The sequence below is a fragment of the Macaca fascicularis genome, chromosome 20, assembly GCF_037993035.2.
Source record: "Macaca fascicularis isolate 582-1 chromosome 20, T2T-MFA8v1.1".
NCBI lineage: Eukaryota > Metazoa > Chordata > Mammalia > Primates > Cercopithecidae > Macaca > Macaca fascicularis.
In genome coordinates, this window is record NC_088394.1 from 53,562,761 (window position 1) to 53,589,142 (window position 26,382).

The window sequence follows — 26,382 nt, forward strand, 5'->3', positions numbered from 1 at the left end:
CCAAACTACCCTCCGAGATAGCTGAATCCGGTACATTTTAAAGCAGGAGGCGGTAGAAGACGCTCGGCGGTTCCGGCCTCCGAGCACCAGGCGGCGCTGTGAGCCGTCTTCGCGGAGGCCACGCTGACTGACTTCCGGTGTCGGCGGTGGCGCAGGCGCAGTCACCGCGGAGCTGACGCGGAGGCTGGCGGCCACAGGGAGCGATGCCGTACGCCAACCAGCCCACCGTGCGGATCACTGAGCTCACTGACGAGAATGTGAAGTTCATCATCGAGAACACCGACCTGGCGTAAGGCTGCCGAGGGAAGAGGCTGGCGGCTCTGGGGCGCCGGGAGGCCCAAGCTGGGGCCCCGGGGGCAGGGAGCGGGGGTGGAGTGGGGGTGATGTCCTTCCAGAGCTGCCCCCCTGCGCCAGGGCTTTAGCTTTGGGAGCCTGCGGCGCGGGCCCAGCCTGTCGAGGCTGCAGCGCCTTCACGCCTCTTGGCTTTTCGTCTTTCAGGGTGGCCAATTCGATTCGGAGGGTCTTCATCGCTGAGGTGCCCATAATAGGTAAGCGACCCCCCTTCCTCGTTCCCGGGCCCACGGGTTCCTGCCCCGCTCTCCACCCACACTCCCTGGGGCTCCTTCCAGTCCTTGGTTCGGGCTGAGGGTGGTAGTGCTGAGAAAAGTGCATTGCTGGAGACTTGACCATACCCTGTGCCCTTGGCCCAGTGGCCGCCTCCCTGGCACCCACGGACCACTTAGGTCCACTGTTGTCCTGCGTATGCATTGCTGAGAAGCATGGGTTTAACAGTGTGCAGACTTGGGTTCAAATACTGTTTTCACTACTATTGTCACAAAAGTTTTTTAAATGTTTTCAACTTTTATTTTGGATTCAGGGGGGTACATTGGTGCAGGGTTGTTGCCTGGGTATAGTGCGTGATGCTGAGGTTTGGGATATGAATGATCCTTTCACCCAGGTAGTGAGCCTAGTACCCAATAGGTAGTTTTTTACTCCTAGCCCCACTGCCTCCCTCCCTGCTCTAGTAGTCACCAGTGTGTCTATATTGTCATCTTTATGTCTATGCGTGCCCAGTTTTAACTCCCATGCGGTGTTTGGTTTTCTGTTCCTGTGTTAATTCTCTTAGGATAATGGCTTCCAGGCCGGGCTCACGCCTGTAATCCCAGCACTTTGGGAGGCCGAGGCTGAGGAACACCTGAGGCCAGGAGTTCGAGACCAGCCTGGCCAACATGGGAAAACCTCGTCTCTACTAAAAATACAAAAATTAGCCGGGTGTGGTGGTGCACACCTGTAATCCCAGCTACTGGGGAGGCTGAGGCAGAATTGATTGAACCCGGAAGGTGGAGGTTGCATTGAGCTGAGATCATGCCTCTTACGCTCTAGCGTGCGCAACAGAGTTGAGACTCCTTCTCAAACAAAAGAAAATAAAAAAGAGGATAGTGGCTTCCAGCCGCGTCCATGTTGCTGCAGAGGACATGATTTCGTTCTTTTTAATGGCTGCATCAGTTACTATTTTTGAGAAACTTGGGCAAGTTATTAAACTTCTGCGTACTTCAGTTTCCTCATCTGTAACATTCAGCCACTAATGATCTTTATCAGGGTAATGTTAAGGATTAAGTGAGGTAATCCATAGAAGTGCTTTATGTTTAGTGAGTGCTCAGTGCTGGTAGATGGCTTTTTTATTAATCTATTCCTTCAACAGCATTTATGGAGCATGTAAGTGGCAGGCATGGTGGTAAGCTCTGGGAATACAAAGCTGTAGAGAACATGGTTTTTGCCCTCATGGAGTCCACAGTGAGGTTGCAGGGGGAGAGATGAATCCACAGACAACACTAAAGCAAGGTAGACTGATCAGTAGTTCAGGAGAAGCATAGCTATGGTGCAGTTGGCTCTTAGAGGAGGGAACATCAATTTCTGGTCTGGTTCCAGCCACTTTGCTCCAGGTGCTTAATGCATTGATTATACTTGTATGAAATACTTCAAGCATTTCCGAGAGTCAGGTCCAGAGAGTTTGGGTTAGGCAAAAGAAATATGTGGCATCAAATATTTAGACTTTTAAGGAAATAAGCAAGCCAAATGATTAGGCAAGAGAACGTTGTAGTTTATCCACTACCACCCCCGGCCCCCCAGTCACTTCTTCAATTCAGCTTGGAGTGCTGGACCTCCCCCTGACTAATCACTTCATGTCTCTGGACCTCAGTTTCATCAAGAGTCAGGTGAGGGAGTTGTACTTCATGATGCAGCCCTGCCATTCTGAGTCTAAATGCCTCTTTCCCCACAAATTCAGTTCTACAAATAATGTTGAGCACCCAAGCTAGGAATACAAAGACATCCCAGCACCTGCCTGAAGGAATTTCTGAAGCTTGGGGTATAGACATAACATACACAAATGTGACACAAGGCACACTATGACAAGTGTCTTCAGGGAAGTCTGAAGAGAGTTTCGTGAGAGAGGAGGTGAAAGAGAGGGAGTGCCACACCTGTAGCATAGAGGGCAGGCAAGGCTTAGTTTTTAGGAGGCACAGAGGATCTTAACCTGTACAGTGAGGAGGGGAAGGGTGTGCTGGAGGAAGGGGCCGGGGGATTAAAGAGGCAGAAAAGCTTGGGTCAGGGTTCTCTTAGTTGGCTTGGACTGGGGAAGCAATGGGAAGCATAGCAGGACAGAGTAGGTGGAGGCCTAGCATGTGGAGGTCCTCTTCCGACCTCTGTTCCTAGTGTCTGTGTCCCTCATTTGGCAGTTGGGCTCCAATGCCATTTGATTCCTGGATTTAGTTGGTTCCATGCAAATGTTTATGAATGAATAAATATGTGTTTAAGTCAAGCGTGTGTGATAGATAATACCGTCTTTACCCTCCTACCTGCTCATTGCTGCTAGGGATTGGGTTCTATATTTAGTATGCTTTGTGCGTTAAAGGAATTCAGTAAAAGTCTGTTGGTTGAATGTTTAAAAAGTGCTAAGTTGGGCAGTCCAGTCATTATATCCTAAAATATAGGTATGGCCCATAAGTCTGTGTTACTTCTGTGAGGTTTTCCCTGACTTTGAAGTGCTCAAATAGTTCATGTTCTTGGATTTGGTGGTGGCACAGGTAGCAGATTTAAGTGCTTCTCATGGAAATACTCAGCTCAAATAAACATGTTTCCACTCCCATGATATTCTCTGAGTCAGTGTTTTCTGTGAAGCAGGGAGCCCCCTGCGTTAAATCACCTGGGCAGGGAGGTGAGGTGTGTGGTGTGTGTGGCTCTTATTAAAATGCAAGTTCCTGGGCCCCACTCTAGTGCTGTGGAATCAGCCCAGCCTCTGCAGTTTAGTGTCAGGTGATTCCTAAATCTTGAGAACCACTGCATTAAGTCTCTAGGTAAATTTGATGGCTAAACTCCATGTCTGCTTCTTTCATTTTGTAGCCATTGACTGGGTTCAGATTGATGCCAATTCCTCAGTCCTTCATGATGAGTTCATCGCTCACAGGCTTGGTGAGTACTCCTTTTATTAGAAGGGAGGGTACTGTGCCTAGTGTCAGGAGGGGGCTTCCTTCCAGCCTCACTCCCCGGAGGCTTCTGGGTTCTCATTTTGGCTTGGCTGTTTGGTTTTCTTTAAAGTGCTTTTCTGTTTTTTACAGGATTAATTCCCCTCATTAGTGATGACATTGTGGACAAGCTGCAGTACTCCCGGGTATGCTGTGTGATTGGGTGGAATGTGAGGTTTGGTGGGGAGGCCTTGGGTCTCAAAGGGATTTTTCCTGACATTTGGCATCCAGCTTGAGTAGTATTGTAGGTCTGGAACAACAATGTGGAGATGTTGTCTAGAGCCTGGGCAGGCCTTGATCCTTGGTTCTGATGGGGCTTCAGATTGATTAGCATGCAGAACATCAGGAAATGTTGTTAGCCAGCTCCACCAGATTGCCTGTTTACAGTGGAGGTTCTTCCTTCCAAAGCGTCTCTTCCCAGTAGCAGGGGCCTTAGGATGCTACAGGAGTCAACAGAAGGTTGGGGTAGGCAAGGAGCAGAGGGAATGGGAGCTGTCTCATAAGAGCAGCTTCTGGGGAACTAGTCCTGGTGTCTGCAGATTCGTGCTGTCCCCTCACTCGTAAGTGATGCTGCTTAAACATGGCCACACTCTTACCCCCTTCCTCCTGGTCGTGTTTGCTCCCTGATGGCATGTTAACAGGCCTTCATAGTTTGGAGAGAGTGGGATAGTAGTAGGTTACCTTCATCCTTTCACTAGGCTGCATTACATAGCAGCGTAAGACTACTCCCTCTTGATGGCTTTGGGTGATCCAGAATCAGTCCATTTTCTAATATTCTCAAGGGCCATGTCATTTTTGTGATGGCTATGATATATCTTATAAATATGTATTTTTTTTAAAAGAAATATTCGGCTGCATGCGGTGGCTCACGCCTGTAATCCCAGCACTGTGGGAGGCCAAGGCGGGTGGATCACAAGGTCAGGAGATCGAGACCATCCTGGCTAACACAGTGAAACCCCATCTCTACTAAAAATACAAAAAATTAGCCGAGTGTGGTGGCACGTGCCTGTAGTCCCAGTTACTTGGGAAGCTGAGGCAGGAGAATGGCGTGAACCCAGGAGGCAGAGCTTGCAGTGAGCTGAGATCGCACCACTGCACTCCAGCCTGGGTGACAGAGCAAGACTCCGTCTCAAGAAAAAAAAAAAATTCAAGCATAGAAAAGCATGGAGCTAGTGTAATAAATACCCATGCTTCCACCTAATACTAAGTTGTCACATTTTAACATTTTGCCCTATTTGTTTCAGATCTCCAGATTTTTGTTTTTTAAGAAATAAAACAGAGATATTGGTGGGGACAGTTGTACAACCAATTAAGAGCAATTTGGTGACATCTTACATAAAGAGATGCATGCTCTATCACCTAGCAGTTCCTTTCATTAAAATTTTTTCTAGTATTTATTGAACAAAGATGGCATGGTCTCTCTCTCTGGCTTTTTCTAGAATAATAAATACCCTTTTACTTTTCACCTATAGTTACCAATTATTAATATTTTACATTTGCTTTATTTTTCATATGCATGTTGCTATTTTTGCTGAACTGTGTGAAAGTTGCAGACATCCTAACACTTCTAAATACTTCAGCATGCATTTCCTAATAAGAATAGTTTCCTACTACATAACCACACTTTTATTGTGCCTAAGAAGGTTAGCATTAATCTGTAATATCAATATTCAAATTTTCCTAGTTTTTCCCCAAATGTCCTTTATTGCTTTTCTGTTTGTTTGTGGGTCAGTCTTGATCCAGTCAAGATTCATTTGGTCCTTATAGCACTTTAATCTCTTTTCATCTCAAACAGACTCCTCTCCTTTCAGTACATTTTTTTTTTTTTTTGAGATGGAGTCTCACTCTGTCGCCCAGGCTGGAGTGCAGTGGCACTATCTCAGCTCACTGCAAGCTCCGCCTCCTAGGTTCACGCCATTCTCCTGCCTCAGCCTCCCGAGTAGCTGGGACTACAGGCGCCTGCCACCACGCCCGGCTAATTTTTTTGTATTTTTAGTAGAGATGGGGTTTCACTGTGTTAGCCCAGATGGTCTCGATCTCCTGTCCTCTTGATTCACCCGCCTCAGCCTCCCAAAGTGCTGGGATTACAGGTGTGAGCCACCGCGCCCGGCCTCAGTACATTTTTTTAGGTTGAATATCTTTTCATATTTTTATCTTCCATTACATTTTGATTCTCCCATTTCATATTTCTTTTTCTGTTTTTTCAGACAGGTCTCACTCTCTCACCCAGGCTGTAGTGCAGTGGCATGATCTCGGCTCACTGTGACCTCAGCCTCTGGGCTCAAATGATTCTCCTGCTTCAGCCTCCCAAGTAGCTGGAACTACAGGTGCTGTGCACCACCACACCCAAAAAATACAATTTTCTTGTATTTTTTGTAGAGACAGGGTCTTGCCATATTGTCCAGGCTAGTCTCGAACTCTTGGACTCAAGCGATCCTCCCACCTCAGCCTCCCAAAGTGCTGAGATTACAGGTGTGAGCCACTGTGCCCAGCCCCATTTCATATTTCTAAAAGTGATTCTGTCTCAAGGTTCTGGGTTACCTTCATACCTCACCTGTGTGTGACTGTAGAGGACCCAGGTGGGTCCTCTAGCTGCTGCTTCTTCCTTATCATGCAAACATCAAAAGAATGTTGGGTTTTCCTCACTGGTGTGAGGGAGAGAACAGCTTGCTTGATTGCATCCTAGTAACTGTCTTCTTGCCTGAAGTGGAACTGCAATTAATAGTCCCTAACTTGGGAATGAGTCAGTTGTTTTAAGAATGGCAAAATGTTAATAATTATGGAAGGTGGTTATATATGAAATTTTCCATAATAGAAAGGATTTTTTAGAAAAGGTGAGTAGTCTAGAACTTGAAAGGTACTTTTTTCTGTTCCTTGGTGGTTTTATTTTAAATGATGGTTACATTCCTAAGCTGGTCCTCTTAGTTCTTGGGAAGCTGAACTATAGAGTGTGAAAGCATCCTCCTCTGCCTCATAGCCTTGGTTATCTGAGGAAGAGTAGTTCAAGAGCCAGAGGGAGATGTTAGCAGTGTGTCTCCAGAGGTGGCCTTGCAGCTGGTGGGAGTGGGAAGGAAATGTGGGTGCCAATGTATGTATAAGTTGTCTCTAAACTTGGGCAGTCCATGAGAATGGTATACCAGATTGTAACAGCCCACAAGAACCTGGAGACTGACGAACCCCTTTTTACAGGTGAAGAAACTTAAGGAACTGGGCATTAGATGCAGGGAACCAAGACAAGGAGCCAAGGCAGGAGTTGCCATCTCCCTGTAAACTCATTCCTGCTTCTCTTCCTACCTTAGGACTGCACATGTGAGGAGTTCTGCCCCGAGTGCTCAGTGGAGTTCACCCTCGACGTGCGGTGCAATGAAGACCAGACGCGACATGTCACCTCTCGAGACCTCATCTCCAACAGCCCCCGGGTCATTCCGGTCAGTGCAGGAGAGCAGCCTCTTTTCCCTGGGATCTTTTCTCTTCTTTTGCTGGCTCCAGGTGGGCTAGACTGGGGTTGATCCTTATCAAATGTTGGCATTCCCTGTTACCTTCTGCCTTAATCTGATCCCTAGAAGTGCTAATTCTAGATTCTTCTTGGGCATCATTGCATGGTTAGCATTGTTGCTGCTGCACACCCTCTGTCACCCAGGGACCCTTTTAAAGGCCATGGAATTGTTCTGCCTGAGGCCATCACCACACCATGAAGTGGGGTTGGAGTCCTGGGGGCATCTGTGCCACCACCTCGTCAGGTGCTCCTTCCCTGATTGACAGATTGCAGTCTAGAAGTGCTGGGATATGGATGCCAGAGGAGGTGACTGGGGAGGTGAGCAACTAATGAATGCCTGGTGGACTCCCTACAGGTGACATCCCGGAACCGAGATAATGACCCCAATGACTACGTGGAGCAGGATGGTGAGTCTTCCTGATCTGTCACTCTGTGGGCCAGCGGGAAGCAGAGACCAGACACAGCCTCTCGTGCTGCCTGGTCTCCTCGCAAATTGGCTTTAGACCCATTTTTCCAGATGTGTGTGGTCTTGCAGTGGCACTCCAAGTCAGAATTTGGAGAACCATGTCTCTCCTGGACCTTGACTGACTTGTGCCTCTCCCTGCAGACATCCTCATCGTCAAGTTGAGAAAGGGCCAGGAGCTGAGACTTCGAGCCTATGCCAAAAAGGGCTTTGGCAAGGAGCATGCCAAGTGGAACCCTACTGCAGGGGTGGCTTTTGAATACGATCCAGACAATGCCCTGAGGCACACAGTGTACCCCAAGCCTGAGGAATGGTATGTTCCCCTTAGGAGTGATGGCAGGCATTTGGGGTGGGTGTGTCATAGAAATGGCTGCTGCTGACTGAGAGGTGGCAGGCTCTCTAGGAACTTGGGTGCCTCAAAAGCAGCAGTGGCAACGTTGTGCTGACCTGTGTTTGACCTCAGGCCAAAGAGTGAGTACTCAGAGCTGGATGAGGATGAGTCGCAGGCTCCCTATGACCCCAACGGCAAGCCAGAAAGGTAAGAGCCTGCCCGGATATGGGAAGGTAAAGTGTGTAAGAAGGGATGGTTTTGGTTCAGGCCATGAGTTAGGCGTCCCTCTTCCCGACCTCGTAGTTCTCACAAGCTGAGGAGGGCTGCTGACTGCTAAACCAGACCTGTGGTATGTGCACATCCCGGGGCAGGCTGTCAGCCCCCTTTTGGTCACTGTGACAAAGAGGAACCTCCAGTTATCCAGGTTGTTCCTATTCTGATTTTCAGCCCCCAAAGAAGAGATCCTTCAGGTCAATGCTAGGGGCAGAGATTGGGACCCAAGTTCCACAGGGGTGACTGTGAAAGAGCTGTCACTGGTCACTGCTCACTTGGTTTTCCACTCTCTCCTCAGTGGGGCATGCGTACATACAGAACTTTAGGATTTTCACAGGTACCTTATGAGGTAGTTGTAGCCTCCTTGCAGTCGTGCAAAGTGTGTTGAAACTACCCTATGTAAGAGGTTTTAGACGAAAGGAAGTCAGCCCTGGCCCAAGGTCAAGTTCCATGTGGGAACAGAGCCAAGACCCGGAAGGAGGGAGGGTTGTCCGTGGCCAGAGCTCGGGTCGGCCACCCTGCCTCACAGGGCACTCACTGGACTCTTGCCTCCTAGGTTTTACTACAACGTGGAGTCCTGTGGCTCTCTGCGTCCTGAAACCATTGTCCTGTCAGCCCTCTCTGGATTGAAGAAGAAACTGAGTGATTTACAAACTCAATTAAGCCACGAGATCCAGAGTGATGTGCTAACCATAAATTAACTGCAGCTTGCCTGCTTCAGCAAAAACGGACATTCAGGCCAGCAGCTGGATATGGGGGTCTCTCTTCTAGTTTCTGAGAATCTAGTCTACTGTTGCTTGAGCGTCTTGGCAGGACATCAGTACCAATGAGAAGAGGGTCACAGATAGATTACCAGGGATGCAGTGGTGTTTAGGCAGGACTGGTCTTTACTGGCCCTGACTGCTGTTCATAACTGGCAGCAGTGCTCCCCAGATCCCAGAAGGTCCCTTCTGGACTGTTTCCAGCACACCTGTAGGGAACCACTGCACTCCTCTCCTGGTTAGTCCAGCTCTTTAAACCCTTTCTGTCCAAGATGAGTCATTTTCAGTTGTACCTTAGATTTCTAGTGTTAGGATCAAGTGCCATAGCCTTTTTTCAAGGGGCCTATAAACCTTCCCAGTCCTTGCCCCAGGGCTGGCACTTCAAATTCCCAGGTGTCCCTAATTTGAGAAGTAACCTTTTGGAATAGCATTAGACACTGGCTGTCCCCTCCCCACCAAATAAACATGATATTTCATTCTCTGTCCAGCAGTTATGAACCCCTTCACCATCAATGGCTTGATCATTTAGTCTGGTGGTGGTGGGCGAGGGTGGAAGCAGCCGCAGGAGCAAGGGCCCCTCCCACATACACAGGAGGAATATTTCATTTCTCCTTAATGAAGGCTCTGGCCCTAACCCCTCAGCACTGTCTCCGGATAGGAACATGTACAAAGCAGTTAATTAGGCAGCCTGGAGAAAACCAGAGATCCAGTACAGAAAGGAAAGGATATTTATTGATTAACAGAAGTTGTCTTTTTAAAAGTGTTTATTTTTGGCAATAAAGAGCACAACATAATCTCCTTCATGCGTCATCGTGCCACTTAGCTGAGCCAGCCAGCTCTGCCTCCCTCCCCAAAGACCTTTGGACCCCAGTTCCCCTCTACAGGCTAGCTCATCCCTCTGGGTGGTCATTCCCGGGTCACGTTGAGAGCGAGGCTGACTGCACCACCTCCCTAGCTCAAGGGCTCCTTTGGGAGGGGCTGCGTGCTTTATCATCCTCCTGCCACAACTCAGATAGTGGTTATTTACAAGGTCTGTTCCCACAAATCAGGACCCTAAAGTATTAAAAAACAAAACCCAAAAAACAACAACAAAAAACCCCACACAACCAAAGGTTTGACGTGAATAGAAAGATAGCCCTTCTGCATGGTAGTCAACAAATACCAGCACTAGAAAATCAATTGCTTTAATTGCATTACAGCAGGGAGCCTCAGCACCATGTGGGGAGGAGGAAACGGGAAGGGCTAGGTCTCAGAGTGCTTTTGGCTGGCCAGAGGGTACAAACAGGGCCAAGGGGCTCCCTCTGCTTGGGCATTGTCCACCCCTAGTCAGTGAGGGGGGCAGCAGGGGTGCTCCCCACAGCAGTCCTGCTGCAGCCTTCCCTCCTGGCCTGGCCGTGGGGCAGGAACAAGCTCCAGCCTTCCTCCACATGGCTGAGGTAATCAGCATCCCTACCCCGAGGGCATCTTCCCAGCCTACAAAGCAGGAAGGAGCCTGTGCAGAAGTTACATTTTAAAACCAGATTTTCACCTGAGGCGTCAACCAGATGTCACCTCTGCTTAAAACTCCAATTGCAAGGCTGGCAAGCAGCACAGTGGAAGCGCAGATCCTTCCTGTGTCACTCCAGGCCCAGAGGAACTGAGAAGCCACCTGCTGTTCCGGCCCTTGGGCTGTTTGGGAAAAGCCAGCAGTCAGAGTGCCAGCCTCGAGCTCTGATTGTCCCCCTCCTCTGGCCCTGGTAGTTCAAGCAGGTTCTGGCAGCAGGAGGGTTGTGCCATGGAGGATGGACACAACTGCCCTTATACTCAAAAACAGCCTTGACCATGGCCTGGTCATAGGATTAAAAAGTGTGTGTGTATTGGTGGGGAAGGATGGGGTGAGGGTGAGGGGATCTCATTGATACAGAGTATGTCATAAGCCATATATATTAAAATCATTAACAGTATATAGTCCCACAGTAGTTCCAGCCCCTCACACATGCTCAGGTGGTGTGGCCAGCCCTTTGCCTCAGTCCAGTCTCACCCTTGGGGGCAAGGAGAGGGCAGCTTGCTCCCTTTCTCCAGGCTCTTGGCCGACAGCCCCTTGAGGCTGTCTACGGTACACTGCAGCCAGCCCCGCGGCAGGCAGCCCCCAGCAGGCATTGGTGCTCGCCAGCACTGTGGTCACTGGGATGGGGTCTTGGCCTCGCTGCTGTCCCCTTGGCTGGGCTTTGGCTTTAGCAGGATGAATCTGTTGAGGAGGTCCGTTTCCGAGCTGGCCTGGGCTGCCCCATAGCCCTCACCTGTGGGCACAGAAGCAGGCTCAGAACTCAGAGCTAGGTCAAAAGACCCCTGCCCAATAGGCCTCATCCTCCACAGAGCCTCCTGGCAGGTGGGTGTGGGGCATGGAAGCGACTCACCAGCATAGCTGGAGGCTTCGGCGATGTTCTGGGAACCCGTGATGTGGTGCCAGTAGGCACTGCGGGGCAGCATGGTCGTGGGTGTGCAGGGATACGAGTAATGCTCCGTGCCCTTGTTCAGCAGCTGTGGGGCAAAGGAAGGGGTCACTCCCATTAGTGGCTCACAGTATCCCTGAGCAGCCCACCCAAGGGCCCTACCTGCCTCCACTGTGTACCCCAGGCACTTGGCCCTGCCTGCCCACCCGCCCCCCTCCCCAGACCCTGTAACCTGGACTGATGCCCGCTGCCTCACCCTCACGTTCTTCTCCATTTCCAGCAGGACCCGCTTGTGCTGCTCAGCAATGGCCAGGGTGGCACTGTGGACCCGCTGGTAAATCTGCTCCCCTTCTTGTGTCTGGAAGGTGTAGAGTCCTTCCCCAGCATCACACATCCTGGGGACACAGATGGCACAGAGGGCAAGATGGTGGGGACCCACCACAGACATGCATGTAATTGGTTAGGCTGTCCTGCAACTGCAAGCTGTGGCTGCCTTCCAGGCCGGGAGGACAGGCAGGGCTGTGGTCTGGGGGTCCGATCACATGATGTAAACATGCTGAGCATTTTCTCTACCAGCTGGTGCTCAAAATGCATTACAAGAATTAACCCATTCAGTTTTCTCTACCACCTCCCTCTGGTCTTTGTACCATAAATGGTGTCCTCATTGTTATGCATTTTCCCAAACCATTTTATAGATGAGGAAACTGAGGCATACAGAAGCTAAGTAACTCAACCAAGGTTCTGCAGAGGATTATATGTAATTTCAGTCTAGGCAGGCTGACTCCAGAGTTCAAGTGAGGGGATACCCAGTCTTCACTATAATGCTAGGACGTTAGGTACTTTATTATCCCCGAAACCCAGACTCAGGTCCACAGTCACAGAACTAGTAAGTGCCTGAACCCGCATTTGACTTAAGCCAAAGTAGTCTATGACTTTTGGTAAATAGCTTCAATTGATCGGCATGCTGTGGGCAAGTTACTCCTCTGAGCCTTCATTTCATTTCTTCGTCTGTAAAATGGGAACATTACATTCCCCCTTGGGATTGCTATGCCAATAAATAAACCAAGCTCCTAGCGCAGTGCCCAACACAGAGTGAATGGCAGCCCCCATCACACCATGGTAGGACAGGGCTGAGAGGCGAGAGGGTCCTACCGGCCAGCTTCGAAGGTAAAGCGTGTGGCATCCCGGCCATAGCGGCGCAGTGAGCAGAGGGGCCATGAGACGAGCTTCACACGGGGGTTGTGGATGTCCCAGAGGTAGATGTTCTCATGTGTGATCTGCAGCTTGCACTCACCATACACGTCCAGGTTGGGGCAGGGCAGCAGGAATACATTGAAGCGATCTGGTGTGGGGGAGGATGGACAAGTGGGCCCAGAGATACCCCAGATGGGGGCTTCCTCCCTCCCTTCCTCTCCTCTTCCTCCTCCCCCTCCCCACCGCCAGGGCCAGGGCCCAGCCTCACCTGTCTGCTCACACTGCACCCCTGGGGCCAGGAGGTCAGGCTCTCCCAGACTGATGTCGTTGAGGCGGGACCCCAGACACTCCACAGATAGTGTCTTGTACCACTCCTCTGCCTCCAGCTCTGAAGAAAATGCTACTTCATCATGTGGCTCCGGGAGCCCGGTAGCCCAACCCATCTGCCCAGCCTGACTTATGCCGCCATGCACAGCAGGGAGGGCAAGGACAGTGGGTTCTGCCTGCCGATCTTGCCTCAACCCTGAGGGCCTGCTCCCTGAAGGCACCCCCAACCCCACACACACCCCACCACCATCTCCACCCAGGGTTAGCCCTGCTCTGCCTGCTCCTAGCTGGACCTCTGACCATGACTACCCCAGGGGAGGCAGATGGAGGTCCACACTCAGCGCCTCACCTGAGTCGCAGGTGAAGGTACGTGCCGAGTCGTCAGTGAATATGATGGCCACCGCCTGCCGCTTGGTCTCCTTGGGGAGCCGCGTGACACACTTGACGTTGCTGATCTCAGTCACCTGGGACAGCATCCACGAGGGACTTAGCCAGGCCAGTGCATCTCTCTCTCTGTCTCTCTCTCTCTCTGCATCCCCCACAGCCCTGCCACCCCCAGGAGGGTGCACAGACCTCAGGCCTCAGCAGACTGTCTTTGCTTACAGGTTGGGGGAGCTAGGACCCAGGCCTCCTAACCTTGGGGCAGCCCCGGAGGCACACTGACTTCTCATCTGGATACTTCTCCAGCCGCTGGGGCCCCTTGCTGGAGGATTTCCGGAACACCAGCCAGCACCTCCGGTAGATCTGTGGGGCGAGATGACAGGGCTCAGACCTCCCTGGACCACTCCCACCCCATCAGCATGGCCCTGCAGCCACCCCTGCCTGCCACAGGGGGCGGTGCCGCACAGCCTTCCCTGGAGCCCCAGCCTGGGGACACCGGGAGCGGGAGTCAACAGCAGTGTCACCTCCCTGGGAGAGAAGCCTCCTCCCCAAATTGAAAAGTCATTGACTTCTTGGCTGGCTCCAAAACGCTGTTCCACAAAGGGTGCTCTCCTGACCTGCCATTTACTGTGTGCCCCGCTTTTAGCGAGTAGCCAGCGTTCCTGAGTGCTTCCTGCTCACACCTGTTATTCGCACTGTGCACAGTCTCAGGGCCACTCCTGAGATAAGTCCTGTTATCCCCATTTTATAGATGGAGAAAGGGAGGCATCAAAACACTAAGGAATGGTGATGCTGGTATTTGCAGCAGGCTGTCTAGATCCAGGGCAGACCCTCACAGCCCACTGCAGGATCTGGCCAGGGCTCAGGCAGTGCCAGCCACAACAGAGGGGTCTCCTGGGGACAGGGATTAGACCCTCGCCCTTTGCCCACCTGTACATACCCTTGCCTCCTGCCCACCTGTACATCCCCGTGCCCCTAGTTCTCTGAGTCAGGTGAGGGTCTTTACGTAGGTAACCCCCACTCTTGTCTCCCGGGGCTTTCACTCACCCTCTCTTTTCATTCTCTTACCAACCCTGAAGTGTAAGGGGCGCAGTGCCAGCTGGGAACCCAAGGCTGTTCGAGGTAAAGGGGTGGAGCTAGGAATCTGAGGCTCCTCCCACAGCATGGTGCCTTCCTCCTGGTCCTGGCCACTGCTGAGGCTCCTGCACCTTAAACCACCTACATTCTCTGTAGCTTCAGGGACTCCCCCGAGGAGGTAGGGAGGGGAGGGGAGGGGAGTGACCACTCTAGGATTGAAGGGACAGACCGGCCTATCATTTACCCGGGGTAGGGGAGGGTTTGGCCCCAGCCACGGGCCAGAGCTGCCCTTGCACAGCCCCTCCCTCCCACCTAGGCTTTTTTCTGCCCAAAGTCTGTGGCTGGGGTTTACCTACTTCCAGCGGGCACTTCAAAAGCCCTGCAGAGCCTGTTCCCCGGGCATCTCTGGTGTTCCTCTTACTGGAAACAGTAGGGAGACTGAGTGGCGGCCGAGAGCACAGCAGAAGAGGCCAGGGGACCTCTAGGCCCCACCCTCTCCTCAGCTCTACTGTGCCATGGGTAGGTCCTTGGCAGGCAGGGTCCCAGGGTGCAGTGGTCCTAGGCAGCCCCCATTTCAAGATACCACTCAGAGCCAGGCCACTTCTGGCTCCTATCTGGGACCCTAGGAGGCATGTCTGTTCCTGCACTCCTGACCCTGGCTCGGCCCCTGTTCTACCCACCTAAACCACAGCAGCCCTCAGTTCTCAGCTACAGCGCTCCTTTAAGACAGACACTGAATTTTATCCTCAGAATCCTCACTCATATCCTGGTAGCCTCATTAACAGCCATGCTAAACAAGTGAATGACCACATGAAGGAACCGTGAATGAATGGATGGATGAATGGATGGATGCTGCCGACCCACATACACCCTGCCAGGGTGGGCTCCATGCAGCCCGCAGCATCAGGGGCAGAAGGCCTGGGGACCTGAGCATGCCGGTTGCCTGGTTACAGGATACACATTCACAGCCCCAGGGAGCCACACGCTCAAGAGCCCTCCTTCCCACTTCGCACAGGGCTTTGATCAGTGCTTCAGAAACACTCTGCCACAGCTCTGCCACGGGAGAAAGGCCCTGGCAGGTATGAGTGCCGACTCCTGATCTCTTTCAGCCCCTCCCCCCTCACCTCTGTGGGCTGAGATGAGAATGGCTGCTGGGGAGGGACTGCAGCCTCTCATACCAGGGGAAGTGAGGCTCCTGGTTTCAGGGGGAAGAGAATTCCTTGCATGGATAGGGCCTGGCCACGCCCCACCTTCCCATCCAGGCTGTGCCCACCTGTCAGCCGCTCAGTCTCCCTTCTCTCTGGAACAGGTTTGATACTGAGCCCAAGTGGCTGCCCTTGTAGCCGGTGCCTTCCTGGCATGCTCTGCCCTGGGCAAGGCCTCAGCCCAGCTGGCCCTGGGGACCTGCTAAGTCTGGGGCCATAGGAATGAGGAGTGATGTTAGAAGCGAAGCCGCTACTTCCTTGGCCTCCCTACCTCAGCCTCAGCTTCTCTCTTTGTTCTGTGCTCCAAGTCAGTGGGCTGATCCGCCTTTCAGGGGAACAGCAAAGCAGTCGATGGCTGCCAGGGCCCAGTCTCAACTAGGTTGAGCCCCAGGGTGGGGAGGAACAGGAGGGGAGGTGGGGCCAGAACCGCCCTCTCCAAGGCCAGCCCTGCTCTGTCTGGTAACCAGGTAGGGAAGCCGGGTGGCAGATCCCTCTGCCACTCCGCATGCCCCCCACCCCCCTCAGGCTGAGCCAGAAACCCTTGAGCAGCCTGAGCCCACCCACCCCTTCAAGGCAATGGGAAAGAAAAGGGAGAGAGGGATAGGAGTCCGGGGTCAAACACGGGACTTGGGTGACCTCAGTCACCAGGGCTGTCCTTCCTACAGGAGAAGGGGCAGCTAGCTGCCAGACCTGTCTTTGGCAGGGGGGCCTGGCAGAGGAAAAGAGGCAGCTCTCAGACAGCCTCACCGAGATCATGAAGTTGATCCCCTCTGCTCCTGTCTTCTGAGGGGTCTATCACCAGTTGGGGGTCTACAGGGGGTAGGACAGGATGCACGCCCAGTGAGACCTCTTCTCTATAGCCCCTCCAAGCCCCCAGTTCAGGGCCAAGCACCAAGCCAACAACTTGGAGGGAAGCAGCCTGTCCCAGAGCACTGGACCATTCTGCCCAAAGTTCTCATTTGGAAACCACATAAATATCAGCTTCAGCGCCTCACACCACCCCATCCCCCCCAGCCAACCACTCCCCTTTTCAAACACTTCTTTAACATTGAAAACAACAATCTGAAATATACTAAATATCTGCACACGGAAAGCAGTAGGAAGCAAGGTGAGAGGACCTAAAAGAAAAGAGGCCAGGAGAGGTGAGGGGAGGCCGGGGGTGGGGGGCAAACGGAAGGGAGAGGAGGCCAGGGGAAGTGAGACGCTGCTTCTCAGCTCAGACACAGCCCGGCCTTGCCAGCCGCTCCTGCTGCTGCTGTAGTGACAACTTCAACAATAGCAGGGGAGCCGCCTGCCCATCGGCGGCCACCGTTGCTGCCACCACCACCACCACTGGCCCAGCTGTTGGGATGCCAGCCAGCCCTCTGGGGCGGGGGCTGCAGCAGACAGAACCCAGCCCAGGCACATGCCAGGCAGCACGCTGGCGAGGAGCCCCGAGACCACAGATGCACGATGCCCGGCAGCCGGCGGGCAGCCGCATGCCCCACACACCATGCCTCCGTGCCTGGGACCCAGTCCTCGGGACCCCCTCCCTTGGCAGGGCACCTCCGCAGGTCAGGGTCACTCACCCCGAGCTTCCTGCTCTTCATCTTCACGTAGCCTTGCTTGACGATGTCGCTGAAATTGGTCGCCATGCTTTTCCCACCTTTTGGGGGCGCGGGGCCTGGCGGAGGCGAGGGGAAGAACGTCCAGGTGCCTGGGTCTCCGGCTCCTCCAATCACCTGTTCCAGACACTCTGTCGGGGCTGCCGGGCGAGGGGCTGCTCCTCACCTCCCCCGCCTCAGCATTGTTCTAGCAGCTCCTTCGCCCGGCGCCTGCTGGAAATAAAAATGACAGGGAGATTAGAGGCAGTGACATCTTTCTCTTCCTCTCGCTGTCTCGCTCTCTTTTTTCCTTCCTCTTCCCACACTCCTCCCTCCCTCTTCCCTCCCGCCTTCCTCCCGCCCTTCTTCCTTCCCTTCCCTCCCCACCCCAGGACGACAGAACCATTCAGGAAAACCGAGGTGGAGGCAGCAGTGAGGAAAATGGTCCAGCCCAGTCCCCTCCCTCACGGCTGGGGCTGGCAGTTAACCCCTTCCTGGGAGGACTGGCTCTGGCTCCTGCTGTGGAGGTGGGGACCTAGGAAGGGAAGTGGCGGGGAGTGCTGTTCCTCAGCATTTCGGGCTTGGGGCCCCATCAACTGTGATAACTCTGGGGCAAATTTAGGGCAACTTGCCAAGACCAAAAGCCCCTTCCTGGGTACAAGCGCTCCCAGGGGTAGGGGCAAGTGCTTCCCAGAGATGGGGGATGGGGGTCCCAGGAGATGACCCCTGGGTGTCTGAGTGAACCCCACGCTCTGCAATGTTAAAGACAATTTGCCTAGTCAGCTCAGCAGCCCCCACAAACCCCTCTGCCCTCCTGCCGGACCCGGTCCTCTACCTGTTTCTCTCCAGCCCCAGGCTAAGAATCACTACCTTGAGCTCACGCAGGGTCTGCTCCCAGGCCCTGCAACTCTTCCGCACACAGCTCTGGGTGTTGCTTCCTGGGTGGGAGGGCAGAGTCCAGTGGGGCGGGCCCCCAGATAAGCCTGAGGAATGTGCTGGGCCGGCTGGAGGTGGCCACTGTGGGAGCAGACGCCTTGCCCTGGCCCTGGGGTTGGGAACGCTGGCCAGTCCGTGAGGGTGGGGCCCAGGTCCCAACAGGCCACTGGGTCTGGCCAAGCCAAGCCGGGCCTCCATGTCCTGAGCATGGGCAGGAGTTAATTATAGGAGAACCAGCCAGGGCCTGGGGCAACAAGACATGCAGGAGACAGTGTGGGACACCAGAGAGAGGTAAATATGGAGCAGGAAATGGGCATACCAGCAGGGCCACCCCAAATCAGGCAGATCTACAGATAACAAAGACTCAAACTCAAAGGGAGACCTCAGTGATGACCCAGTCTAATCCCTGTATTTTATAGATGGGGAAAGAAAGTTGCCCAGAGAGAGTAAGTTACATGACTAAGGTCACACAGCAGGCCTGGGGCAGAGCCAGGGATGAAGGAGAAGGTCCAGGGTGGTGATGGAGGCCAGTCTGAGGGGGAACATCCTACTGCCATCTCTGGCTGCCTGCCACCTAAGCCTTCCCTGCCATCCAGCCTCAGGGGCAGGATTATGCCAGCAATGTGGCCCCTGTGTCTTCAGGATCACCGGGTGGGAACAGGGCAGCATTTCTGGGGTCAGCTGGGTATCTGTGCTGCCAGAACGGGGCCCTGGGGCAGGCATGCTGCTGGTTGTCCCAGCAGCTTGGCATTAATTAATGTCCTGGAGGCCTGTCTGTTGAGTGCCTAACAAGGAACAGATGGGACTACCCCAGTGGGCACACACAAACAAGGGACGGGCAGAGAGGGTAATGCTCCCCTATCCCACTTGCACCCTGATACCCCCCAATTCCACTCCTGCCCATTCACTGCCTCTATCCCAGCTCCCTGGGGTCCAAGACCCTCCCACAGTTAGGTGGTCTACTTTCCTCCTATAAGGTCTGGTCTGGGGTCCCCCACTGGCAACTGATCCCCAACACTCTGCCACACCTGGGCTCTGGCAGCTAGAGATGGGTCAATTTTCTCATCTCTGTCTTCACCGCCTGCCTCTGGGGCTGCCTTCTCCCCAGAGCAAGGACCAGCTCAGGAGTTCCCCTCCAAGAGGATTAGCAGGCTGGCCACTGGCTGTGGGTCCACAGTGTGGAAGCCCCCTATCAGAACACGTCTACAGGAAGCCACTGGGCCCCTCGGGTTCATCCAGCGCAGCCCAGACATAGCACAGCCTGGAGTGTGAATCTAGCTGGCTGTGTGGTCCTGGGCAAGCCGCTTAAGACGCTGTGCCTCAATTTCCCCACTGGAAAAAAAAAGTGAATAAATCTACCTACTTTAAATGAGGAAATGAATCCATGAGGCACTTGCCTGCCCACTTGGGACAACAGCTTCTACCCTTTTTCTTTTTCTTCTTTTTTTTTTTTTTTTTTCAGACGGAGTCTCGCTCTGTTGTCCAGGCTGGCTCGGTTCACTGCAAGCTCTGCCTCCCGGGTTCATGCCATTCTCCTGCCTCAGCCTCCCGAGTAGCTGGGACTACAGGCTCCCGCCACCACGCGGGGCTAATTTTCTGTATTTTCAGTAGAGATGGGGTTTCACCATGTTAACCAGGATGGTCTCGATCTCCTGACCTCATGATCCGCCCGCCTTGGCCTCCCAGAGTGCTGGGATTACAGGCATGAGCCACCGTGCCTGGCCTTCTTTTTCTTCTTTTGAGACAGGGTCCTTCTCTGTCACCCAGGCTGGAATGCAGGGGTGCGATCACGGCTTACTGCAGCTTAGACTAACCAGGCTCAAGTGATCCACCCACCTCAGCCTCCTGAATAGCTGGGACCACAGGTACATACTGCCATGCCCAGCTAATTTTTAAAAACTTGTTTGTAGAGATGGGTTTTCACCATGTTGCCCAGGCTGGTCTTGAACTCCTGGGGTCAAGTGATCCACAAGGCTTGGCCTCCCAAAGTGCTGAGATTACAGGTGTGAGCAACCGCACCTGGCTAGAGCTTCTACCTTGAAAACTCCAAGGGCTATATATATATACATTGTTTTCTTCAAGGGATATAGTTTTCAAGAGTTGCTGCTCAGACAAGGCGATGAAACCACCAGAAGCCAGCCTGCTCCTTCCCAGTGTCGCCCCACCAGGGACTGTGGCCCCAAGCTCTCAGGAGTGCTCCTGCTGCATCTGTCCATAGGCAGTCTGTCCCTGTCCCATACCCCAGGTCCCCAGCAGGAAGAGTAACCTTCACCGGGAAGGCTGGGTGGCAAAGTCCTGCCAGCTTACTCTGGCCCTGAGTCACAGGGACCCCTGGCCACACTTAGTCCCTAATGAGGTTTGCAAGAGCAAGACCTAACCTAGGACCCAAAATGGTGTGGCAAAGGGGGGTTGGGAATGGAGAGGAGGGAAAGGTCAGGGCCAATAGGTGGAGCCATAAATTTGACAGGCAGTGGTGTCAAGTGGTGGGGGGAGCCCAGAACCAACCCACCATCCTCCAGAAGGAATGCACTGTGTTAAGCAAGCGAGGCAGCCCCCAAGCTGAGCCTGTGAAGGCCCAATAGGACAGCAAGAAGTGGAGGGCAGGCCGGGCACAGTGGCTCACAATTGTAATCTCAACACTTTGGGAGACCAAAGTGGGAAGATCACCTGGGGCCAGGAGTTCAAGATCAGCCCCAGCACCATAGAGAGACCTCGTCTCTACAAAAAATGAAAAACTTAGCCGGGCGTGTGGCACGTGCCTGTAGTCACAGCTACTGGGGAGGCTGACATGGGAGGATCACTCGAGCTCAGGAATTCCAGGTAGCAGTGAGCTGTGATGAAGCCACTTTACTCCAGCCTGGGTGATAGAGTGAGACTCTGTCTCTAAAAAATTTCAAAAAAATCAATTAAAAAAATACAAAAAGTGGAGGGCAGCTCAGGCTGGGCAGGCCAGGAATCGGGCTGAAGTAGCCCCTGCCCTGTTGGTCCCTGGGGCCACTGTCCCCATCCACTCCTGAGCCACCGCCAGCCTCACAGGCCTGCAGCAGGAAGAATGCTTGCTACTTTGAGAGGACCTGAGGTCTTGGGTCCTTCCCCAGCACTGTGAGCTCCGAGCTCCCAGCTAAGCAGGGTGTCCAGCAGCCCCTCTCAGGGTTCCAGTGCAGGAGGAGGGGAGCAAGGGCCCCCCGTATCCCGCCTCCCAGCCTGGTACCAACACTGCTGCTTACCCAGGGACAGTACCTGCCTGGTGCCAGGTCACCACAGGCTCCCGCGCAGGGAGAGCCAGCTCTCCCCAGGAAGGGTGGGTGTCCTGGGGGGCGGGGGGCTGGGAGACTCCCAGGGCCCTCCCTGCCCACCTGCCCCCCTGCCCCATGGGGCAGCCACGCTGAGCACTCCCTCTCGCACCTGGATTCTGCCTGGAGGCTTTGGCTCCAGAACAAACGCTACTCGCTGAGACTGCAACCAATGACTGAGCAGGCGGCTGCCTGCCTAGCTGGGCCTCCCCATCCCTGACAGATCGGATCTTATCGGGCTGCAGGAACAGCCCTACCTGGACACCATCTCGGTGTCATCTGGCTGTCTCTATCCCACGGCGAAGATCGGATCTGTGGGATTCTCTCCAGCACCAGGGCCATTTCCCATCACCTGCTGCTCTCCCCCCACCCCACCCCCAGATTGTTATCAGGGGCGGGCTGGGAGTGCTCCCAACAGATCCCCATGGGGCGACCACACGAAACGTGGTGAGGCCCATCAAGGTGGATGGCAAAGACAGACCAAATACCCACCTGGGCAGAGAGGGACGGCAGAAGGAGGGGACATCTGAACAGCCACGGTCCCCCAGACCCTTAAGCCAAGAGAGTAATGCTGTGGCTGCATACCACTCTGCTCTCGGGGGTCCCCTGCCCACCCCTCAACATGCCAAACCCCCTCCCTCGAGGGACCACTGCACTAGCTGTTTCCCACCTACAACATCATTCCCTCACACGCTCATGGTTCATTCCACTGCTTCATCCACCTCCCCCAGGAGGCCTTCCCTGACTACCCTCACCAAAGGATCCCCGCTAGCCAGCCTCTCTCACAACATCAGGTGTGGCTGCCTTCATCGCACACCACCATGGGATTTTCTTGTTCCTACATCTGTCCATTTGTTTCTGACCACAGAGAGACATCTGGAATGTCAGCTCCCTGGTGGCTCAGCCTCGTCTGTCTAGTTAACAGCTCTATCCCAGCTCCTTGAATGGTGCCCGGTGGGGAGGAGACGCTCAATATTTGGGGTCTGAATGCATCGTTCTCTCCAGGACTTGTCCTCCCCCCAATCCTTTCTTCCACCACCACCAGCCTCCATCTGGCTGGACCTGGCTCAGCTTCCAGAGGTGAGTGAGCCACAGCAGGCTCCCAGCTCCTGGGTCTCAGCGCTGACTGGCATGGCCAGCAGGCTGTTGTTACTGGAGAACCAGCTGCGCTCAAGACCCACAGTTTGGTTCAGAGCTGCCTCAGGGAAGAGTGTGCTGCTGACACCGAAGCCAGGCCTGGTTGGGCAGCCCCACCTTGGCCAGGGTTGTGGTGTAAGGTCATGCCCAGCCCTGCTCCCTTGCCCAGGAGGGAAATGCTGGGAGTAACCAGTACCAGCACAGCAACACAAGCAACTGGGGAGAGGAGACACAGCTCCTGGGACCAGAGTTGGGGGCGGGGGCAGGGGCAGGAAGAGCCTGTACCTGTGCCACATCCCTCTGAAAGGGTCTAGGAAAGAACCTGCCCTAAGCAAGCCCACCCCACACAGTAAAGTGTAGTCTCCTAGAGCTGCTGCCAGGCCCCTCGCTGCCCTCGCCATCAGACCCCTCCAACCCACACCCTCCATCCAAGCGGAAGCGGCCCAGCAACTGACGTGTCCCCATGGCTTGGGGCAGGCGGGCTGCACAGAGCCCCTGCTCTGCCACATCACCCAGGTGCCCAGCCTCAGCTAATGCCCCTTTTCAGTAACAGAAAGCATGTAACTGGATTCAGGGCCTTGCGGGCCACTGGGGAAAAGGTAGACAGACCTTGGGGGCCAGTGGAGAAAGGTTCAAGGACAGGAGGCAGCTGGTCATGAGTTTGGGCTGTAGGGAGAAACCCCATAGTCAGGAGGGGGTCGGCAGTGGGGGCCAGCTGGGGTACAAAAAATCATCTCTTGGAATTTGGAGGAGTTGAGAGAACAGGAGGCCCCGGGGAGGAGTAGGAAGGCTGGTAGAAGGTTGGGAGCTGCCAGGGGCTGGGTTATGCCCCTTCCGGCTGGCAGGCCCGGGAGCGCAGGGCCTGGGTTGTTCGGATGGGGTTTGTGTGGGTGCGGGTGAGGTCATCTCGCGACCTGGGCTACCCCGAGACGAGAGCTGAGGGTGGTGAGAGCGCAGGGAGTTTCAGGGCCCAGGCACTGGCTTGTAGGGGGCGGGTCTCTGAGCCCCTCCACCCCAGAGTAGGAAGGTCCCATGGGACGGAGCGTCCCTCAGGTTCGGGAAGTGACTGAGGGTAATCAGGGGTGGGAGTCGCCGGGGCTCTCGCGGGCTCTGCGCGGCCTATGTTCCCCTCCCTGCCTCGCGCCCCCCAATTTACCTGGACGCCGAGGCCCGGGCCAGGAGCGCCTGCTCAGCGGGGCCGCGGAGCAGGCTCATGCCCGCGTCACGGTGCGGCCGGCGGGGGCGGCAGGGCGGCGGTGGCGCCGGGCTCCAGGCGGGGACGGCGAGGGAGGTGCGGCCGCCCGGCTAAGGATCGGGCTCAGGCTGGGACTCGGCTCCTCTCCCTCCGCCGCCCGGTCCCACCGCTACGCCCCGCCCCCTGCCCCGCCCTGGCGGCCAGCCCCCGCCGTATACCTCCGAGCCGCGGGACACTCGATTCTGCCCTGGCACCCCCGCACCCGTTTCAAGTCGCCCCTGGTACCCCCAGCTCATTCCCACCACCCCTCTCTGGGCCCAAAAGCCCACATCGTCTCTCAGCCCCTGAAAGCTGAACTCCACATCAGCTCCCAGCCCCCACATCTCAACCCCTTCACTTCTTCAGGAGTCGCATACACACCCAGACTCCACATCAGCTCCCAGTCCCCACATCTCAATCCCTTCACTTCTTCAGGAATCACATACACACCCATTGCTCCCCTAACCGCATCGTGACTCTCTGGACCCTCACAGCCCAGCTCCCCCAGCCTCACAGTGACCTCCTCTGCTACCCCTCCTCAAGCAGCCGCACCAGCGCCTCTGTCTCCCAGATCTCCTCTCCACCCTCAAAACATCCAGTTCTCCTATTCTAGGTCTCCCTGAGACTTTGCCCTCAAGCCCAAACTTCATTCCCCTCCATTGCTCCCCCCACCCAGCCCCCAACCCCCTCACCCCTGCTCTTCGGGCCTGAGTCAATGATCTATCGGAATCCCCAATCACAGGCCTCAGCTGTGCAAGGAAGGGACAAGAGAAGTTGCCCAGGGCCTCCTCTGGGGAGGAACTGACCCCTCCGGTTTTCACATCTTTTTACACCAGAGCTTCTCAAGATTTTTCACCTTTTACACCAGAGCTTTTCTTCTTTTTTTTCTTTTTTTCCCCGAGACGGAGTCTCGCTCTGTCGCCCAGGCTGGAGTGCAGTGGCCAGATCTCAGCTCACTGCAAGCTCCGCCTCCCGGGTTCACGCCATTCTCCTGCCTCAGCCTCCCGAGTAGCTGGGACTACAGGCGCGCGCCACCTCGCCCGGCTAGTTTTTTTTTTTTTTTTTTTTTTTTTTTTGTAGTTTTAGTAGAGACGGGGTTTCACTGTGTTCACCAGGATGGTCTCGATCTCCTGACCTCGTGATCCACCCGTCTCGGCCTCCCAAAGTGCTGGGATTACAGGCTTGAGCCACCGCGCCCGGCCTACACCAGAGCTTTTCAAAGTGTGGTCCTTGGACCAGAAGCTTCCCATCACCTTGAAACTTGTTAGAAATGCAAATTCCCTGTCCTACCTCAGACCTATGAAATCAGAATTTCTGGGAGTTTCCAGCAGAAATGTGTATTTTAACAGGTTAGGTGATTCTGATGCGCACTAATGTGTGAGAACCACTGCTTTAGACCATATATACAAAACAAAACAATAGGCCACCTGAACAGCCAGAATCCTGAGAAATGAAAATATCTCCACGTCCAGCTACTGTCCGGGTGTCTCAGAGGAATAGGCCTAAAGCAGTGAGGGACCAAGGATCCCAACACCCACCCATGGAATGCATGCCCCTGCCCTGGAGACACCTGGGCCTCAGCCTTGCCCAGGGAGCTTAAAGGGAGGCTGCCTCCGGATGTCTGAAAATGTCCCTGATGGTCATTGTAGTGTCTGTGATCAGCCTGAGTTAATCAGCCCCAGGCCCATGGCCAAGCTAGCGTGGGCCTCGACCTCCTGACCTCTCTATGCATCTTTCGAACTTGGCCTCACCTGCTTTGCTTCAAACCACAGCCCATAAAGCTCCCAGCACTTGATTCATCATAGCAAACTGTTTTTCAATACCAGAAACCTCTAGGGGAGCTTTGGCCAACAACAACAACACAAATGAATTTTCACAATAAAAAGCCATCATTTTTGGCACTGAGGCTGGAGTGCAGTGGCGTGATCTCAGCTCACTGCAACCTCTGCCTTGGGGCTTAGGTGATCCTCCCCGCTCAGCCTCCTGAGTAGCTGGGTCTACAGGCATGCACCATCATGCCTAGCTAATTTTTTTGGATTTTTTTTTTTTGTAGAGACAGGGTTTCACCATGCTGCCCAGGCTGGTCTCAAACTCCTGAGCTCAAGCAATCCGCCTGCATCGGTCTCCCAAAGTACTGGGATTACAGGCATGAGCCACTGTACCCCGTATGATGATTTGCTTTTTTACTGTTGAATTTCGAGAGTTATATATTCTACCTACTAGTCCTTTGTTGAACATGTGGTTTGCAAATATTTTCTCCCAGTCTGTAGCTTGTCTTTTCATCCACTTAACAGGGTCTTTCACAAAACAAAAGTTTTAAATTTCGATAAAGTCTGAACTATCCATTGTTCCTTTTATGGATTATGCTTTTGTTGCCCAATCTAAAAACTCTTTGAATTTTCTCCTATGTTTCATTCTGAAAGTTCCATAATTTCATTTTATATTTAAGTCTGTGATCCATTTTGAGTTGAATTTTATAGGAGGTGTGAGATTTGATAGAGGTTTTGATGACTTTTTTTGGTTTAGGTTTGATTTCTTTTTTTTTTTTTTTTTTTGCCTGTGGATGTCTGATTGTTCTAGCTCTATTTGCTGAAAAGACTCTCATTGAATTGCTTTTACAACTTTGTAAAAAATCAGTTGGACATATTTCTGGATTCTCTGTTCTATTTCATTGATCTGCATGTCTACCTCTCTGTTAATAACAGTCTTGATTACTATACCTATATAGTAAGTTT

General features: G+C 53.7%; 2 protein-coding genes across 16 annotated transcripts; one reads left to right on the forward strand and one right to left on the reverse strand.

Moving 5' to 3' along the window:
• Positions 1-159: 159 nt before the first annotated feature.
• Positions 160-9,646, forward strand: POLR2C (RNA polymerase II subunit C). Its single transcript, XM_045382083.2, has 9 exons — positions 160-289; positions 499-548; positions 3,403-3,471; positions 3,618-3,670; positions 6,824-6,952; positions 7,376-7,427; positions 7,628-7,796; positions 7,947-8,021; positions 8,644-9,646. The coding sequence occupies exons 1-9, from the start codon at positions 204-206 to the stop codon at positions 8,786-8,788; spliced, it is 828 nt and encodes a 275-aa protein (XP_045238018.1). The 5' UTR covers positions 160-203; the 3' UTR covers positions 8,789-9,646.
• DOK4 (docking protein 4) lies at positions 9,561-23,745 on the reverse strand. 15 transcript variants are annotated; one of them, XM_074027045.1, is made up of 10 exons: positions 23,570-23,745; positions 19,381-19,579; positions 17,033-17,281; positions 13,438-13,545; positions 13,151-13,265; positions 12,743-12,862; positions 12,433-12,622; positions 11,537-11,675; positions 11,245-11,368; positions 9,561-11,127 (listed from the first exon to the last, which is right to left on the reverse strand). In XM_074027045.1, the coding sequence occupies exons 3-10, from the start codon at positions 17,096-17,098 to the stop codon at positions 11,009-11,011; spliced, it is 981 nt and encodes a 326-aa protein (XP_073883146.1). In that variant the 5' UTR covers positions 17,099-17,281; positions 19,381-19,579; positions 23,570-23,745; the 3' UTR covers positions 9,561-11,008. The 15 variants fall into 15 exon arrangements, with proteins under 15 accessions (XP_073883146.1, XP_073883149.1, XP_045238013.1 ...); XM_074027048.1 differs by lacking the exon at positions 19,381-19,579 and having other exon boundaries at positions 11,249-11,368; positions 17,033-17,278; XM_045382078.3 differs by lacking the exon at positions 19,381-19,579 and having other exon boundaries at positions 17,033-17,278.
• Positions 23,746-26,382: the final 2,637 nt, after the last annotated feature.

Bases quoted from the DNA above. Each gene is read 5' to 3' on its own strand.
- DOK4 (XM_045382077.3), bottom strand. From the start codon at position 17,098: ATGGCGACCAATTTCAGCGACATCGTCAAGCAAGGCTACGTGAAGATG. The intron at 13,546-17,032 runs GTGAGTGACCCT...CTCGCCCCACAG, and splicing joins TGAAGAGCAGGAAGCTCGGG to ATCTACCGGAGGTGCTGGCT. The intron at 12,863-13,150 runs GTGAGGCGCTGA...CATTTTCTTCAG, and splicing joins TACCTTCACCTGCGACTCAG to AGCTGGAGGCAGAGGAGTGG.
- POLR2C (XM_045382083.2), top strand. From the start codon at position 204: ATGCCGTACGCCAACCAGCCCACCGTGCGGATCACTGAGCTCACTGAC. The intron at 290-498 runs GTAAGGCTGCCG...TTCGTCTTTCAG, and splicing joins ATCGAGAACACCGACCTGGC to GGTGGCCAATTCGATTCGGA. The intron at 8,022-8,643 runs GTAAGAGCCTGC...CTTGCCTCCTAG, and splicing joins CCCAACGGCAAGCCAGAAAG to GTTTTACTACAACGTGGAGT.